The 15,026-nt window shown below is 34.5% G+C and overlaps 3 protein-coding genes, 1 long non-coding RNA gene and 1 pseudogene across 4 annotated transcripts; 3 read left to right on the forward strand and 2 right to left on the reverse strand.

Annotated features, from left to right (window-relative positions):
• On the forward strand, positions 7-3,572 carry LOC104760320 (protein MALE DISCOVERER 1-like). The gene is made up of 13 exons (XM_010483223.1): positions 7-184; positions 260-395; positions 475-546; positions 626-769; positions 862-1,011; positions 1,092-1,172; positions 1,259-1,308; positions 1,390-1,818; positions 1,897-2,087; positions 2,165-2,297; positions 2,386-2,540; positions 2,675-2,866; positions 2,972-3,572. Exons 1-13 carry the CDS (start codon positions 85-87, stop codon positions 3,227-3,229), a joined length of 2,091 nt encoding a protein of 696 aa, XP_010481525.1. The 5' UTR covers positions 7-84; the 3' UTR covers positions 3,230-3,572.
• LOC104760321 lies at positions 5,550-7,766 on the forward strand (annotated as a pseudogene).
• Positions 7,925-8,721, reverse strand: LOC104760322. Its single transcript, XR_762890.2, has 2 exons — positions 8,622-8,721; positions 7,925-8,531 (listed from the first exon to the last, which is right to left on the reverse strand). It is a non-coding gene; the product is annotated as an uncharacterized LOC104760322 (long non-coding RNA).
• On the forward strand, positions 8,913-10,608 carry LOC104760323 (CBL-interacting serine/threonine-protein kinase 20-like). Its single transcript, XM_010483224.2, has one exon. The coding sequence runs from the start codon at positions 9,144-9,146 to the stop codon at positions 10,467-10,469; it is 1,326 nt and encodes a 441-aa protein (XP_010481526.1). The 5' UTR covers positions 8,913-9,143; the 3' UTR covers positions 10,470-10,608.
• Positions 11,017-13,007, reverse strand: LOC104760324 (CBL-interacting serine/threonine-protein kinase 19). The gene has a single exon (XM_010483225.2). It carries the CDS (start codon positions 12,687-12,689, stop codon positions 11,238-11,240), a length of 1,452 nt encoding a protein of 483 aa, XP_010481527.1. The 5' UTR covers positions 12,690-13,007; the 3' UTR covers positions 11,017-11,237.

Consider the following 15,026-nt stretch of genomic DNA (forward strand, 5'->3'; position numbering starts at 1 on the left):
TTTTTTTTTTTTTTTTTCATTCTTTCATTTTAGGGGAAAAAAAAAATCTGGCGATTTTGTATAGCATTGGTGTATACACCTAAAATGGGTTGTCGATGGAATCCAATTGGGTTCCAATTCTCTTGCTTCATGTTCTTGATCATTACCCTTCAATCTCGTCCCTCCTTGTCCCTCGAATCTGAAGGTATATACAAAGTTTTATTTGTCATTTGTGTTCTTTTTGAATCAATGTTTTTGAATCATTTGTGTTTCAATGTAGGGTTTGTATTGTTGAAATTCCGGGCAAGAGTTGATTCTGATCCTCATGGAACTCTTGCGAATTGGAATGTTTCTGATCTTGATCATTTCTGTTCTTGGTTTGGTGTAACTTGTGTCGACAATAAAGTGCAAATGCTGTAAGTTTTGTAATTTGAACTTCTTTGTGATTCTTGTTGCAATTTTCTACTGACATTGTTTTTTGGTTCTGTTTTGTAGGAATCTTAGTGGTTGTTCGTTGGGAGGAACTTTAGCTCCTGAGCTAAGTCAATTGAGTGAATTAAGATCTCTGTAAGGATTATTTTACTAATTAACCTCTGATCTTTTTGCCCTGCTTCTTGAAGATTCAAGACCTTACTTTATTTTGTAGAATACTATCCAAGAACAATCTCTCTGGTGAAATTCCAAAGGAGTTTGCAACCTTTGCAAAACTGGAGGTCTTGGATTTGAGAGATAACAAGTTAAGAGGAGTAGTTCCATCCGAGCTAAACAAATTGCTGACACCGGAAAACTTGTAAGTATAAAGGCTTGTAATGTTTTTGATTTAAAACCAAATCAATTGTGTTGGTAAACAAAAATGTTCTGTTTCTTTGGTGGATTCTTCAGGTTGCTTTCTGGTAACAAATTTGCGGGTTATATGACCATAAAGTTCCTGAGACTTCAGTCGCTATATAAAGTCCAGTTGAACAAGAATCGAGAGCTGTCTTCGCTTTCCCCTGATGTCCTCGACTGTGTAAATAGAAAACTTGGATACTGGTAACCAAACTTTTCTAGTCATATTGCTTGTTGATATGGAGATATAAATATTTGCTTTGAGTTGACTAAAACTTTAACAGTGTTTCAAGGAGAAGTCTAATAAGAACAAACAAGGCAAAGGCTATCATATTGCGGATCAAAGCAACTTCAAGACATTACATGTAAGCATTTACTTCAATCCTTTTGGTTTGCTTTGTATGTTCTGTTCCTAAAATGTTACTAATTGTCTATGTTTATGTCTCTTTAGGGTGCGTAGACAATCTCATGGGAACAACTGTGTATCGAACTATCGCCCAAGTAAGGCTAAAAGATGACTGAAACTTCTGCATATGGAAACATCAGAATGAAACTAAATCTATTTTTTTTTTCTTGTTTCAGGTTATTCAGAGAATGAAACTAGTACCTTCAAAAGACGTGAGTTACTCGAAGGAACAAGTAATTTAGCGGCAATGCCAGCTCCTGATGCTCCTAGTCCTTCTCTTGAGGTCGTAACCATAGTGTTTCCTCGAAGCAGTGGGTCTTTCCCTGCATTAGCTAATGCAAAGAAGAGACTACCTCCGTTGATCCCTCCTTCTCCTCCTCCTCCTTCCACCAACAACACATTCTCTACTGATCCACCGAGGAACTTTGAAGAGAAATCAAAAGGGTTTAAGGACGTTTGGTTGTATGTTATCATTGGTGTTGCTGCTTTCGTAGCGATGATGATAATAGTAGCTGTTATATTCTTCTGTCGGAAAAGAGCTGTGAAGAGTATAGGTCCATGGAAGACTGGTTTGAGTGGACAGTTGCAAAAAGCTTTTGTTACCGGTAAAAGAAAGTTGTTAAAGCAAACTCAATATTTGCTCTGTTTTTTCGGTTTAACTTAAATGTGAGAAATGTTTTCAGGTGTACCTAAGCTAAACCGGTCTGAACTAGAAACAGCTTGTGAAGATTTCAGTAATATCATTGAAGCATTTGATGGTTACACTGTCTATAAAGGAACTTTGTCAAGTGGTGTTGAGATTGCGGTTGCTTCAACCGCGATTTTGGAAACTAAAGAATGGACAAGAGCTATGGAAATGACTTACCGCAGAAGGGTAATTTTAAGATAAACAGAGTTTTTCCTCACCTTTTTTTTTTACTGGGAATCTTGACTGAGAGCTTAAATTTGCAGATTGATACAATGTCAAGAGTCAACCATAAGAACTTTGTGAATCTAATTGGATATTGCGAAGAAGATGAACCGTTTAATAGGATGATGGTTTTCGAATATGCTCCAAATGGAACTCTTTACGAACATTTGCACGGTAATACACATCTAAATCTGTCTCTACATGAAGATCTTGTTTGGCTTATTATGATTATCGCCAACCAAATCTTTATCTTCTTGTTCAGATAAGGAAATGGAGCATCTTGATTGGGGCGCAAGGATGAGGATTATAATGGGAACTGCTTACTGTCTGCAATATATGCACGAGCTTAATCCACCTATCGCACACACGAAACTTGTCTCATCAGCAATTTACTTAACCGATGATTACGCAGCAAAGGTTCTTGCTTTCTTGCTTAACAAGAAAACTGTTTTAAGTGATTTTTCATTCTTGCTTAACAAGAAAACTGTTTCAATGGTGTTATTGATGCTTAATCAAACCCAGTGGTAAAGTAATGTACTTCATTTTTGCAGGTCGGAGAGGTTCCTTTCAGTGGAAAAACCGGGAGTAAACCGAGAAAACCGATGAGTGGTGATTTAGACCAATCGTCATTGCCATTATTATCTGAACCGGAGACTAATGTGTATAGCTTTGGAGTATTAATGCTTGAGATTATCTCTGGAAAGCTCTCAGATTCAGATGAAGAAGGATCAATTACGAAATGGGTAAAAAAAGACTCATAAATCAAAATCAAATCTTAATATTTCTTAAGTTCACATTACTAATAGGAACCAATATATGTAACACTTTTATGTTTTTTCTTCTCACAGGCATCAAAGTATCTGGAGAATGATAACTTGAGAGATATGATTGATCCTACATTGACAACATTTAAAGAAGAAGAACTTGAAGCTATATGCGACGTGGTAAGACATTGTCTAAGAATTGATGAAAGCCAAAGGCCAAAAATGAAAGATGTGGTTGAACAATTGAAAGAAGTAATAAAGATTTCTCAAGAACAAGCAACACCAAGACTCTCTCCTCTTTGGTGGGCAGAGCTTGAGATCTTATCCTCTGAAGCTACATAGATAAACTATGAAGAAGAACGATCTCTCTCCTCCTCCTCTCTCTTCGAGTCGTCACACATGTCAGAGGTTCACAAGCTCTTCTCTCTCTCTCTCTCTCTCTCTCTCTCTGTTTACTGTAAACGTCGTCGTCTAATGTTACAAAAAAAAAAAGTTTTTTTTTCCTCAATTCCTTCTATTAAATTTTTCTTCTTGGTTGGTTTTTGATAGTGTATTTGAAATCCAGATAATGTAACGATGTGCTTGTATAATTGTTGTATACTATCATACATATACCTATTACGTATACTTTTACGTCTTTTGTGGTGAAATGTTGTTGTATATGAGTTTTTTACTATTTTTTTTTAATTTTGTCTTCTATATATAGCAAATGATCTTTTATTAGTAATAACTTAAGAGACTAATTTGTGGTCAATAACAATGAAAGAACAAAAAATTATCAAAAATATTACCTTGAATCAGATTTTACATTTACATCTTCTGAGACAAAATTGTTTGTGTACATGCTTCAATCTTCATCTTAAAACGAACGTAATTACATTTAAGTGGGAGATTTCTAACTCTTTTAGGCGAGAGAAGAAACAATACTAGATGCACTAGATGTTTTTCTAGAATGAACTGTTTATGTTTGTCTCCTCATTACATGTGTCCGGGTTAGACAAAGGTTTAAAAACTCATTGATGTTTATTTTGACATTGACGTATATAATGCAAATACCCAATAATAGAATAATAAAAGATATGATAGTCATATAGTTCAATAACCTGAGCATACAGAAACATCTGGAAAACGACAACTATGACGTACTTTTTTATTAAGCACGTTACACGAAGAGACTCGCCTGCCATGTGTCAAACTATCCTTATACGTGTCTAAATTCACTGCTATAAATAGAACCAATTATATCGCTGGTAACTGGTAAGTGGTGTGTAACGATATTAATCTTTGTTTTTTTCAGATAACCAAGATAATTGTGTTGGACCGCTTGTCCAAAATTTCCTATTTTCTAACAGGTAAATTTTTCTATTTTCTTTATAGCAACTGTGCATGCAAGACTTGACTCGTGATTTTGAGGTGCATTCTCTCTTTGAAAAAAACAAAAAAGGTTTCCTAGTAAACAGGTATTTCATATTTCATTTCGAACATAAAATCTACCTTTCCAACATTTTAACTTTTTCTGCCGCTTTCATTTGATGCAGTGTGAAATTTATTATGTATTCACTATTAGAACTATCAACTATATATATTCTATATATGAACCTGGGCATCGATCAATGATCATAACGAGTTTTTTATAGTATAACTTCCCCCCGTAGTAAAAGACAAAGTTAAATCATAAGTTATTCTATGAGAAGAAAATCCAAAACTTGGAGAGGACTCGTCCTCTTTTCAAGTCTCTAATCCCCAAACATATGAATATATTTCCTTCAGTTAATACACAAAGAAATATATTAATATTTTTTTTTTGACAATGAAATATATGAATATTTATACAAAAATAAAAAGCATATATTTAATAAGACATCATTTTGAATTTCTGATTCCTGAATTTTGCATCATAATCTTCTCATGTAAGTATTTGATTTACAACTTATTAGAAGAACCTAACTTAGTGTCTTTTATCTAACTAATTGATAATATCTATATGTATTCATGTAAAATCTTGAGAATTTCTTTCAAAATAAGGACCCATCGAATGTACAAAGGTTTTTTCTGGTTTGGTTATAATTTAACGTTCATTTAAAAAAAGAAAAAAAAAAACATGTTTTTCTTTTTGTTTTGTTTGGGGTGCATTATATTATATGCTTTGTATGTTTTTTTTCTAAAAATAGAGTGAGCTGGTGTGTCGGCTTCCGTTACTTAGATGGAAGGTTTTTCACTTTTCTTATTCCCGATAATGAAGAACAGGAATATATATATATATATATATATATATATATGCACAAAATTAATGGCAAATTAACTAATTTTGGAACGACAAGTTGCACTCTCTACCAGTCTTCCACGTAATGCATGCATGCACTACTGCTTCTCGATTCCCCGCAGAGCACGTATAATCTTCTAACTTTCAATAATACTAATACCCGTTAATAAAAGGTGTCCAATTAAACGTTACTTGTCCAAGTTCATTTTCGACTTTTGTGTTGTCAATTATTCAGGTTCGCAATGTTAAGTAGTTTACTTGTGTTTCAATTTGAATTGAGCTCTTAGCTAAATATATCTACATTATTAGAAGTAGAAAATATTAATCTTCCGTAATTTTTAGTTTATTTTGGTTATATGTAATTTGGACCATATTTTCGGTTAATTATATAACTAAAACCGGATTCGACATAATTTTTACCCATCAATATTATATATACAGATAATCATTAATCAGAGAACAAAGGATGGTCCACGAAACATTTGACTGTATATAAAACCCAACGAATGGAACCAAGAAACACAAAACACAAACATCAAAAGATATAAAACAAATAACCAAAATATCATCAATATAAAAAAAAAGAAAAAAAGAAATGGGATCTTCATCGAAGAACATCGAACAAGTTCAAGAAAGTTGTTTTCTCCAATGGATGGGTTTGCAATCTCAACGCATCCCTGAGCTCAAACAACTCTTAGCTCAACGACAATCTCACGGCGATAAAGATAATGATAAAAAGCTCCGTGAATTAACGGAAATGATCATCGGAGATTTCAAAGATTACGCCGGAAAAAGAGCTAATCTTGCTCACCGCCACAGGTGTAGCTCGAACTACTATGCACCGTCGTGGAACACTCCTTTAGAGAACGCTCTAATTTGGATGGGTGGTTGCCGACCATCTTCTTTCTTTAGGCTCGTTTATGCTTTGTGTGGCTCACAAACTGAGATCCGTGTGACTCAGTTCCTCCGCAATATCGACGGCTACGATTCTTCAGGTAAGGGTTTGGACGTTTTCGTTTTTTTTTTTCGTTTTTGAGAACTATATATATACAACAACAACAAAAACTAATTTTTTGGTCCGGTTTAACAAAATTTGGTTTGGTTTTGATCCGATTTTTCGTTTTTCAAATAAAGAGAGTTTGAGAATTTCGAGAATGAAAAATAAGTTTTTGGTTCGGTTTAGATTGGTTTGGTTCAATCTGATTTCTGGACCGAGTTGAAGAATTTAGTATTAGGTTCATATTGTTTGAGACAAGAATACTACTAGATTGTAACTAGGGATTTTATATAAAATCGGTTCAATTTGAAGTTAAAAATAATTTGTCTCGGATCTAAATTATACCAAATATTTAGTTTTGTTTGTTTAGAGGTTTTATATTAATATACGTTTGGTTTCGTTCGAGTTTGGTTCAATTTGGTTTGGATTGACAGGTGGTGGTGGCGGCGCATCACTTAGCGATCTTAGTGCGGAGCAGCTAGCAAAGATTGCATGTAAAAATTATAGATGAAGAAGAGAAGATGACCAAGAAAATCTCAAGTCTACAAGAAGATGCGGCGGATATTCCCATCGCCACCGTGGCTTACGAGATGGAGCACGTGGGAGAGCCTAACATGGTTGTCGATCAAGCTCTCGACAAGCAAGAAGAAGCTATGGCCGCTTTATTAGCCGAAGCCGATATGCTGAGGGTAGATACTTTAGCGAAGATCGTCGAGATTCTATCGCCGGTACAAGCAGCGGATTTCTTACTCGCCGGGAAAAAACTTCATCTTTCAATGCATGAGTGGGGAATTATGAGAGATCGTCGTCGTCATGATCGTGTGGTTGACTCCGAAGATGATGCGAGTGGAGAGGAAATGAAGTAGTCTTTATTATATTAGAGATGCATGCTATTATAGGTACGTTCGTGTAATATAAGAATTGCATAATAACAGGAGTTATAATCTTGATACTATAAAGTATATGTCATTACATATTTTAAGGATATATAACCCTTATAGATATGCTCGTTTTTATTTCTGAAGTCTTAACGTATAGCGATGTGCAATGCGTTACGTTGGTTTATATAAGTACTTAAGTTTTGTTTTGTATAAGATATAAACAGATGTTTTTTAAATGCAGAAATATAATTTTAATATAATCTTTTATATATAGTAACTAGTATTATTTTGTTATAAGATTGTAGTTTTTAAGGAAAAAAGGTTAAGTATAAGATCATTTTGATGATTTCTAGTATATATTTTTAGTACAATATATGAGTAATTAATTTAATTCTAGAATTAATTCACGTGAGAATAAGAGATACAATAATTCTAGAATTAATTCACTTAAGTTTTGTTTTGTATAAGATATATTCGATGCATGTACAACTTGTGATGAAATGGGGGCGCACCGACGACAAATAGTCAGATGAACTGAGATTTGTGTGTTTACGTGGCAGCAACATGTCATCGTCTCGACAAGTCAGCTAGGAGATTTTTATCCAAGATTGCATTGGATCTTTATATTTTATTCTTAATTTTTTTGGTGTGAATATTTGCCTCATTATGTGAACATTCATTTTTTTGTTGAAACAAAACACATTTCATATAGTACTTATTGAAAATAGTAGGTTTTCATTGCGTTCACCAAAACAAAAACAAAAAAAATGATTGGGAGAGGTACCGAGTAGTAAAACTTAACTCCAATATTTTTTCTACAAAGGAGGAGGGTACTATATTTCTCTCATGCTCTATATCGATCTGTTTGCCTTTCTTTTTTTTTTAGAGTTCTCTTCAATCTCAAATCTGGATTTAATTTGAATTTTTTTTTCTGAATTGGATCCTATGGAATCCTGTTTACACTCAGAATTTGCAAAAGACAAGTTGTATAGATGATTCACTGCAGCAAATTCTATACTGTTGGACAAAAGAGTAGGAGGTCTAGCTAGGTAGTTAAGAGATAGAAAAGTAAGAAGAAATATCAGAGTTTTTAAAACGCTGTTCCTCTGCTTTACGACTGAAGTTATTGGAACTTTGTCCTTCCTCCCATACAGAAATCACCACTTCATCATCGTCATCTGCAAGAATAATTGGAAGAACAAGATAGGGACAATATTTGGCGTGATGGTTTATACAAGTACAGTTGCTGCAGATTTTTCTGAGTTTTTCATATTCAAAACCAATCATAGCTCCTTCTCCAGACTGAAACCAAACTCTTCGAAAGAAACAAAGTCTTATCTGTGAAAACAATTCTTACTTTTACGGGAAGATAAGCAATCTGAATTGTAGTTTCTTTCATTGTAGCTTATCGGAATTGTAGCTAATAAGCATCCTCTTTTTAGCAACACCAAAACTTACATGACTGTGTGATAGACTGCTCTGGTTAAAATAAAAGTCCTAGTTCTTTAACAAAAACCCAATAAAGAATTTTAGTTTTGAAAATTCAGCTGTAAACTTATATCAAACTCTAAACCTTAAATCATTAAAACTTACCCAAGCTCTAAACCTTAAAATAAGATTCAATATGTATTTGCAACTCCGAGAATCCTCCTCCACTTATTTCAAATCATGACATTTTTATGCGTCAACTCTCAACTTGATCATCTTTAAGATTTATGGACAACCATTGAAGTTCATATATACTATTAATAAAAAAAATCTATAATATACAAAAATAAATAAAAATCTGGGATATTCCATATCAACAAATAGCATCCACTATATTTAGGAAAGCCTACTCGAAGCATCACCACGACCACAAGAATCTAAGATCTTTTCCTTCTGTATTTGTTTTTAGCATTACTATTTTAATATACGCAAGATTTAGACCCAAGAAAAACGAAAAACAAAACAATTCAGAATTTAGTATTCTTCTCCTCTCATGAACACTTCCAAAATTTGAAATCTTTCTCTTCTAAGCCATGGAAGAAACATTCCAAGACGAATTTATTCAATAGCTCATCCTCTGCATTACTTTTCATCAAGTTCCTTTGTTCACCAAAAAGCCGTCAGACAATGGATAAAAACGGTATCATCTTGATGCGAAAATATGAATTAGGCCGTCTTCTAGGTCAAGGTACATTCGCAAAGGTGTACCACGCACGCAACATGAAAACAGGACAAAGCGTAGCGATCAAGGTCATCGACAAACATAAAATTGTGAAAGTTGGATTAATCGATCAAATCAAACGAGAAATCTCAGTGATGCGTCTCGTTCGTCACCCAAACGTTGTCTTCCTCCACGAAGTCATGGCGAGCAAAACGAAGATATATTTCGCTATGGAATATGTTAAAGGAGGTGAGCTTTTCGATAAAGTCTCTAAAGGAAAGCTTAAAGAAGACATTGCTCGAAAATATTTCCAGCAATTGATAGGAGCAATAGACTATTGCCATAGCCGCGGAGTTTACCACCGTGATCTCAAACCAGAGAATCTTCTTTTAGACGAACATGGCGATTTGAAAATATCCGATTTCGGGCTTAGCGCGTTGAGAGAGTCGAAGCAACAAGATGGCTTGCTTCACACGACATGTGGAACACCTGCTTACGTGGCACCTGAAGTGATCGGCATGAAAGGTTATGATGGAGCTAAAGCTGATGTTTGGTCTTGTGGTGTTGTGTTGTATGTGTTATTAGCTGGATTTCTTCCGTTTCACGAGCAAAATCTTGTGGAAATGTACCGGAAAATCACAAAAGGGGAATTCAAATGTCCGAATTGGTTTCCTCCCGAGGTAAAGAAGTTGTTGTCTCGGATTCTTGATCCTAACCCTAATTCAAGAATCAAGATCGACAAAATCATGGAGAATTCTTGGTTTCAAAAGGGTTTCAAAAAGATCGAAGCGCCTAAATCTCCTGATAGTCATCAGATCGACTCGCTGATCAGCGATGTCCATGCAGCGTTCTCGGTACAACCGATGTGTTACAACGCATTTGACCTAATCTCTTCGTTGTCTCAAGGATTTGATCTCTCGGGTTTGTTTGAGAAAGAAGGGAGATCAGAGTCAAAGTTTACAACAAAGAAAGAAGCAAAAGAAATAGTGTCAAAATTCGAGGAGATAGCAACAAGTAGTGAGAGATTCAATTTGACGAAGAGCAATGTAGGAGTGAAGATGGAAGATAAGAAAGAAGGCAGAAAAGGACAACTTGCGATTGATGTTGAGATATTTGAAGTGACAAAGAGTTTTCATATGGTTGAGTTTAAGAAAAGTGGAGGTGATACAATGGAGTATAATGAGTTTTGTGATCGTGAGCTTAAGCCTTCTTTGAAAGATATTGTTTGGAAATGGCAAGGGAACAACAACAACAACTACACCAATAGCATTACCAATGAGCAGATTGTTTGAAAGTGTTTTTTCATCTTACTATTTTCTTGATTTTATTGTTATTAATTTCTTTTATGTCAAAAGGTGAGATTTGTAATCATCATCACATTTCATATATCTTAGATTGTTGTTTCTTTTTATTGGGGCAATATTTACACAATGATTTTTAAAGAAGATTAGAGGAAAGTGACAGAAAAAACAACAAAATTTATTGTTAAAGGTGCTCCACTAGAATTTAACATATTTAAAAGAACAACACAATTTTACATTAGCTAGTGGTGTGGCACCTATCCTAGGAGCCAGATATTAGCCACTAACCTCTTTCTGTTTTGATAGAGTTGGTGAATTTTAAAGCATCCTCTTTGTATGGCCAGCTTTTGCGACACAGTTGTTTAGAGTCTCAAGGTTTTGTTTTTTTTTTTTGTAAACTCTAAATGTTCAGTTTGAGCTCCTAATCTGTCATTTTTTGAATTTATATCAGTATATAGTACAGACTAGGATCAAACTTATGCGGAACGCGGAAACAGATTATAGCCAACAACAACCAAAAAAATGTAACAAGATAAAACACAAAATAACAAACTTGCTTATTCAATCTGTGTATTCCCTCTCCCTTTCTACATATCAATAAAATGATAAATGATGATTCATCGATCTCTCACCACTCTCTTTAGGTCTAAATTCTAATTCCCTCTCACACACCATTCAAAGAACAAGAACATTACAATTCCTTTTAACTCATATAATTCACAAATCTAAATCAAAAACAAAATTTCATTTTTCACCTTCCTACTCAGTATCAGAAAGTAAAAAATCTGGCAAAGAACGCGAACAAGAAACCGATTCGCCATTTTCCGAAGATAAATTCTGCAATTTCGGTTTGAGTTCCTTATTACAAAACTCATCATACTCCATTTTGTCTCCTCCTTTCTTCTTAACTTCAACAACAACCAAAGCTGGAGTCAATTCAAATATCTCAGCAGCAATTGACAATGGACCTTTCGTACTTCCTTCTCTTGAACCTTCAAGACTCACTTTACAATCCTTCTTTCTTACCGTAAAACTCACAATCTTGGCAATTTCCTCCAACTTCGATATGATCGTAGCCACAGGAGCTCCAGAGACAAACCTAGAGCCTTCACCATCATCTTCAAACAAACCGGAAAGATCAAAACCGGGAGAAAACGAAATGATATCAAAAGCATTCAAACTAGCCGGTCTAGGCATTGAAACCCCTCTCCTCCTCCCATCAAAAGACTCCAAGTCTTCCGGTTCAGAAACCGTAGAAGACCTCCCCGAAACCGATTCAATCGATTCAATATCATCATCATCATCAACATTACAAAGCTTATGATCATCTTCAACATAAAACTTAATATGCTTAAAACCTTTCTTGAACCAACTAGTCTCCATAATCTCCGGCATTGTAAACCGTCTATCCGGTTTAGTCTCCAACATTCGAATCAATAACCGGTTAATCTCAACCGGAAACCATCTCGGACACCTAAAGTCTCCTCTATAAATCTTCTTATACATAGCCATAACATTCCGATCATGGAAAGGGAGAAACCCTGCCATCAACACAAACAAGATCACTCCACAAGACCAAATATCAACTTTAGCTCCGTCGTAGCCTTTCCGAGCAAGAACCTCCGGTGCCACGTAAGCAGGCGTACCACAAAACGTATGGAAAAGCCCGTCTTGACGAATCTGGTCAGAAACAGCACTAAGACCAAAATCAGAGACTTTTAGGTTTCCGTTTTCGTCTAAAAGAAGATTCTCCGGTTTCAAATCTCGATGATAAACACCACGGAAGTGACAAAACGATACGGCTGAGATCAACTGCTGGAAATATTTACGTGCGATGTCTTCTTTTAACCTTCCTTTAGCTACCTTGTTGAACAATTCACCTCCTCTGACGTACTCCATTACGAAATAGATCTTGGATTTGGTCGCCATGACTTCGAATAGCTGAACGATGTTTGGATGACGAACACGACGCAAGATCGAGATCTCGCGTTTGATGTGAGCGATTAAACCGGATTTGAGAACTTTCTCTTTGTCGATTACCTTGATCGCTACGCTTTCTCCAGTTTGAGCGTTTCTTGCGAGGTAAACTTTAGCGAAGGTTCCATGGCCAAGAAGCCTACCCATTTCGTATTTGCCAAGGATCATAGCTTGTTGACTGCTCTGATCCTGTTTCTTCTTCATCGATTTCACTTTTCTAAGCAAATCCGCCATTGAAACGGATAGATCTTTGTGAAATGGTGAAGAATTTTCGGATTTTGAGATCAGAATTGTAAGATTTGTCACCTTTTGTTTGGTTTGGTTCTTGTGAGGTTGTAAGAGAAGACGATATCTCTATCTCTCTTTCTCTTTCTCTCTTCTCTTCTTCCTCTCTCTCTGTATCTGTTTTGTTTTTAGGGTTTTTTTTTTCTTTCCAGAAATAGGATTTGTATTTTGTGTATATTTGGAATTTGTTTCAGAAATGGTATACGATATTTTCTGATCAAAGAATTAGTATACAAAATAAATCTCACTTTTGGTGATGTACACCGACGCTTATGTATAGCCTATTGGTTTCTGGTCAACTGTCTTAGTTTTTTGCTTTAATTGCTGCTAATACTCTACCATGTTAGAAAAATCACTAGGACCGATGATTGGATAGAAGATTTTTTTTCTTTTTTAATCATAACTTTGGATTTAGTAAATATGACAAGAATTTATAATTTCTTGGTTTGTATCAAAATGGAAAAAAAAAAATTACGAAGAGGTTTTGAGTTTTTGAATCGTAACGTAATCATTTTGAATCGAGGACTAGAGCATTTCCAAGCATCAAGACTCGAATCTTAGACTTAAAAACGCAGTCCCTTTGAAAGGTCTCTAAAACACCTAGATGCATTGCAACTACCACTGAGCATTTTTCCAAAAAGAATTTTTATATAAGAGTAAAAAACGAAAATGATGACATCTTGGCGTTATAGAATATTCATTCAATTACAAATCGTAGATGTCATTATCAATTTTAACGGGGTTCTCGTGTTTGTACCTTCTACGTGTGTTTTATACCTACTCATTTTCTCAAAACGAATCAACAACAGCTGTGAATAAATGTAACCATTAGATGTGATAATTGTACGGTGAAGATTCGTTGATAATATTCTATTATGAAGCCAATTAGAAAATTAAACATTGATAATAGATGGTATGTATGTTTAAAAAACATATGATTCCCCTGGTAAGATACCATTCACATTCACACAATATATGTTGCATAGAATGATAAAATTTGAAAAATAACAAATAATGTTATTAGTCAGCTCAATTTAGAATTTATATTAATTGATTTTTTTATTAGAAAACCAAAATGTAAGTCAAAGGTGTGAGATTATTAAGGCAAGTTCGGTGGGGATGTGTAAGTCAACATAACATAAATGGTCGGTCAAGATTTAAATATAAGCAAAGTGACAACAATGAAAAGTTTACACTTGTCGTGAAATTGAACTAATTGCTGGATTTGATAGATTACCCAACTCATCTAAAAAAGTAGTAATAATTAAAGAGTACTATAAAGATTTAAATCAAAGGTTTTTTGGACCGTACATTTTGATAATAACGTGCACCTATCAGGCCACACTTGTAGTTGGTGAATTAACCTTATTCGACAGGTGTGTTTCGTGAGATTTATTATTTATAGATCAATTTAATTTTTTTTCAAACTAATCAATTCTTTTCTTCTTTGACAAATTATAACATTTTCAATATATATTTTTCGATGAACAAAATAAAACTTTTATCTGTGGAGAATTTTAAAATTTCTAAACAGAAAAAAATGGATCATGTTTTGATATTTGGGCTTGCACTAATATAAAGGAGAGAGATTTAGGTTAATGCATATTCATGGATCAGTCATTTGGGCTAGAGTTTATTTTCTTTGTAATGGGCCTAAAATGGGCCTCTACGTCCAAAATGATTGAATTCGGCCTAAAAGTTCTCTGTCTAAAACAATTTATCTATTACAAAATTGTGGTTTTGGGGTTGTTTCGCTATCGGAGAAAATGTTAAATTATACTTCTATACCTTAATCGGGTAACACCATTTCAAAACTTGATTGGTTTTAACCGAGCAACCTAGCGAATACTTAAACTGATACAAGTGATCAAATCACAACCTCCGGTCAAAAGCTCCAAACATAAACTGAACCAACCTATGTTACAATAAAATAGAACAAAGATCGCACATGGACCAACCATGTTGGGGTGAGTGGTTAAATATGATAAAATAAAGAATGTGGATTAACTTTTAGGTTGGGTTGCTCAAGGAGAATGTGAATGTGTTAGACACTTTGTGGAATATTAGTTGGCATTCTATGGATCTTTTTGTCTTGGGATTTAGTGGATTTGTTTGGAATTTCCCAATATCATTCTTTCTCTACTTTTTTAGTTAGTTGTTGCTCTTCGGAAGGTTATTTTAATCTAAAAACCATATGCAGCACATTACTCCATACCTTTTTCACACTAATTACATGTTATTAGACTTTAGACGTAAATATTTTTTACATTCTGATACTAACAGTGA

Source organism: Camelina sativa, chromosome 18 (genome assembly GCF_000633955.1).
Source record: "Camelina sativa cultivar DH55 chromosome 18, Cs, whole genome shotgun sequence".
NCBI classification, from domain to species: Eukaryota; Viridiplantae; Streptophyta; class Magnoliopsida; order Brassicales; family Brassicaceae; genus Camelina; species Camelina sativa.

Coding starts and splice junctions, on each gene's coding strand:
- LOC104760320 (XM_010483223.1), top strand. CDS start 85: ATGGGTTGTCGATGGAATCCAATTGGGTTCCAATTCTCTTGCTTCATG. Junction 1,819..1,896: donor GCAAAAAGCTTTTGTTACCG/GTAAAAGAAAGT, acceptor AAATGTTTTCAG/GTGTACCTAAGCTAAACCGG. Junction 2,867..2,971: donor AAGGATCAATTACGAAATGG/GTAAAAAAAGAC, acceptor TTCTTCTCACAG/GCATCAAAGTATCTGGAGAA.
- LOC104760324 (XM_010483225.2), bottom strand. CDS start 12,689: ATGGCGGATTTGCTTAGAAAAGTGAAATCGATGAAGAAGAAACAGGAT.
- LOC104760323 (XM_010483224.2), top strand. CDS start 9,144: ATGGATAAAAACGGTATCATCTTGATGCGAAAATATGAATTAGGCCGT.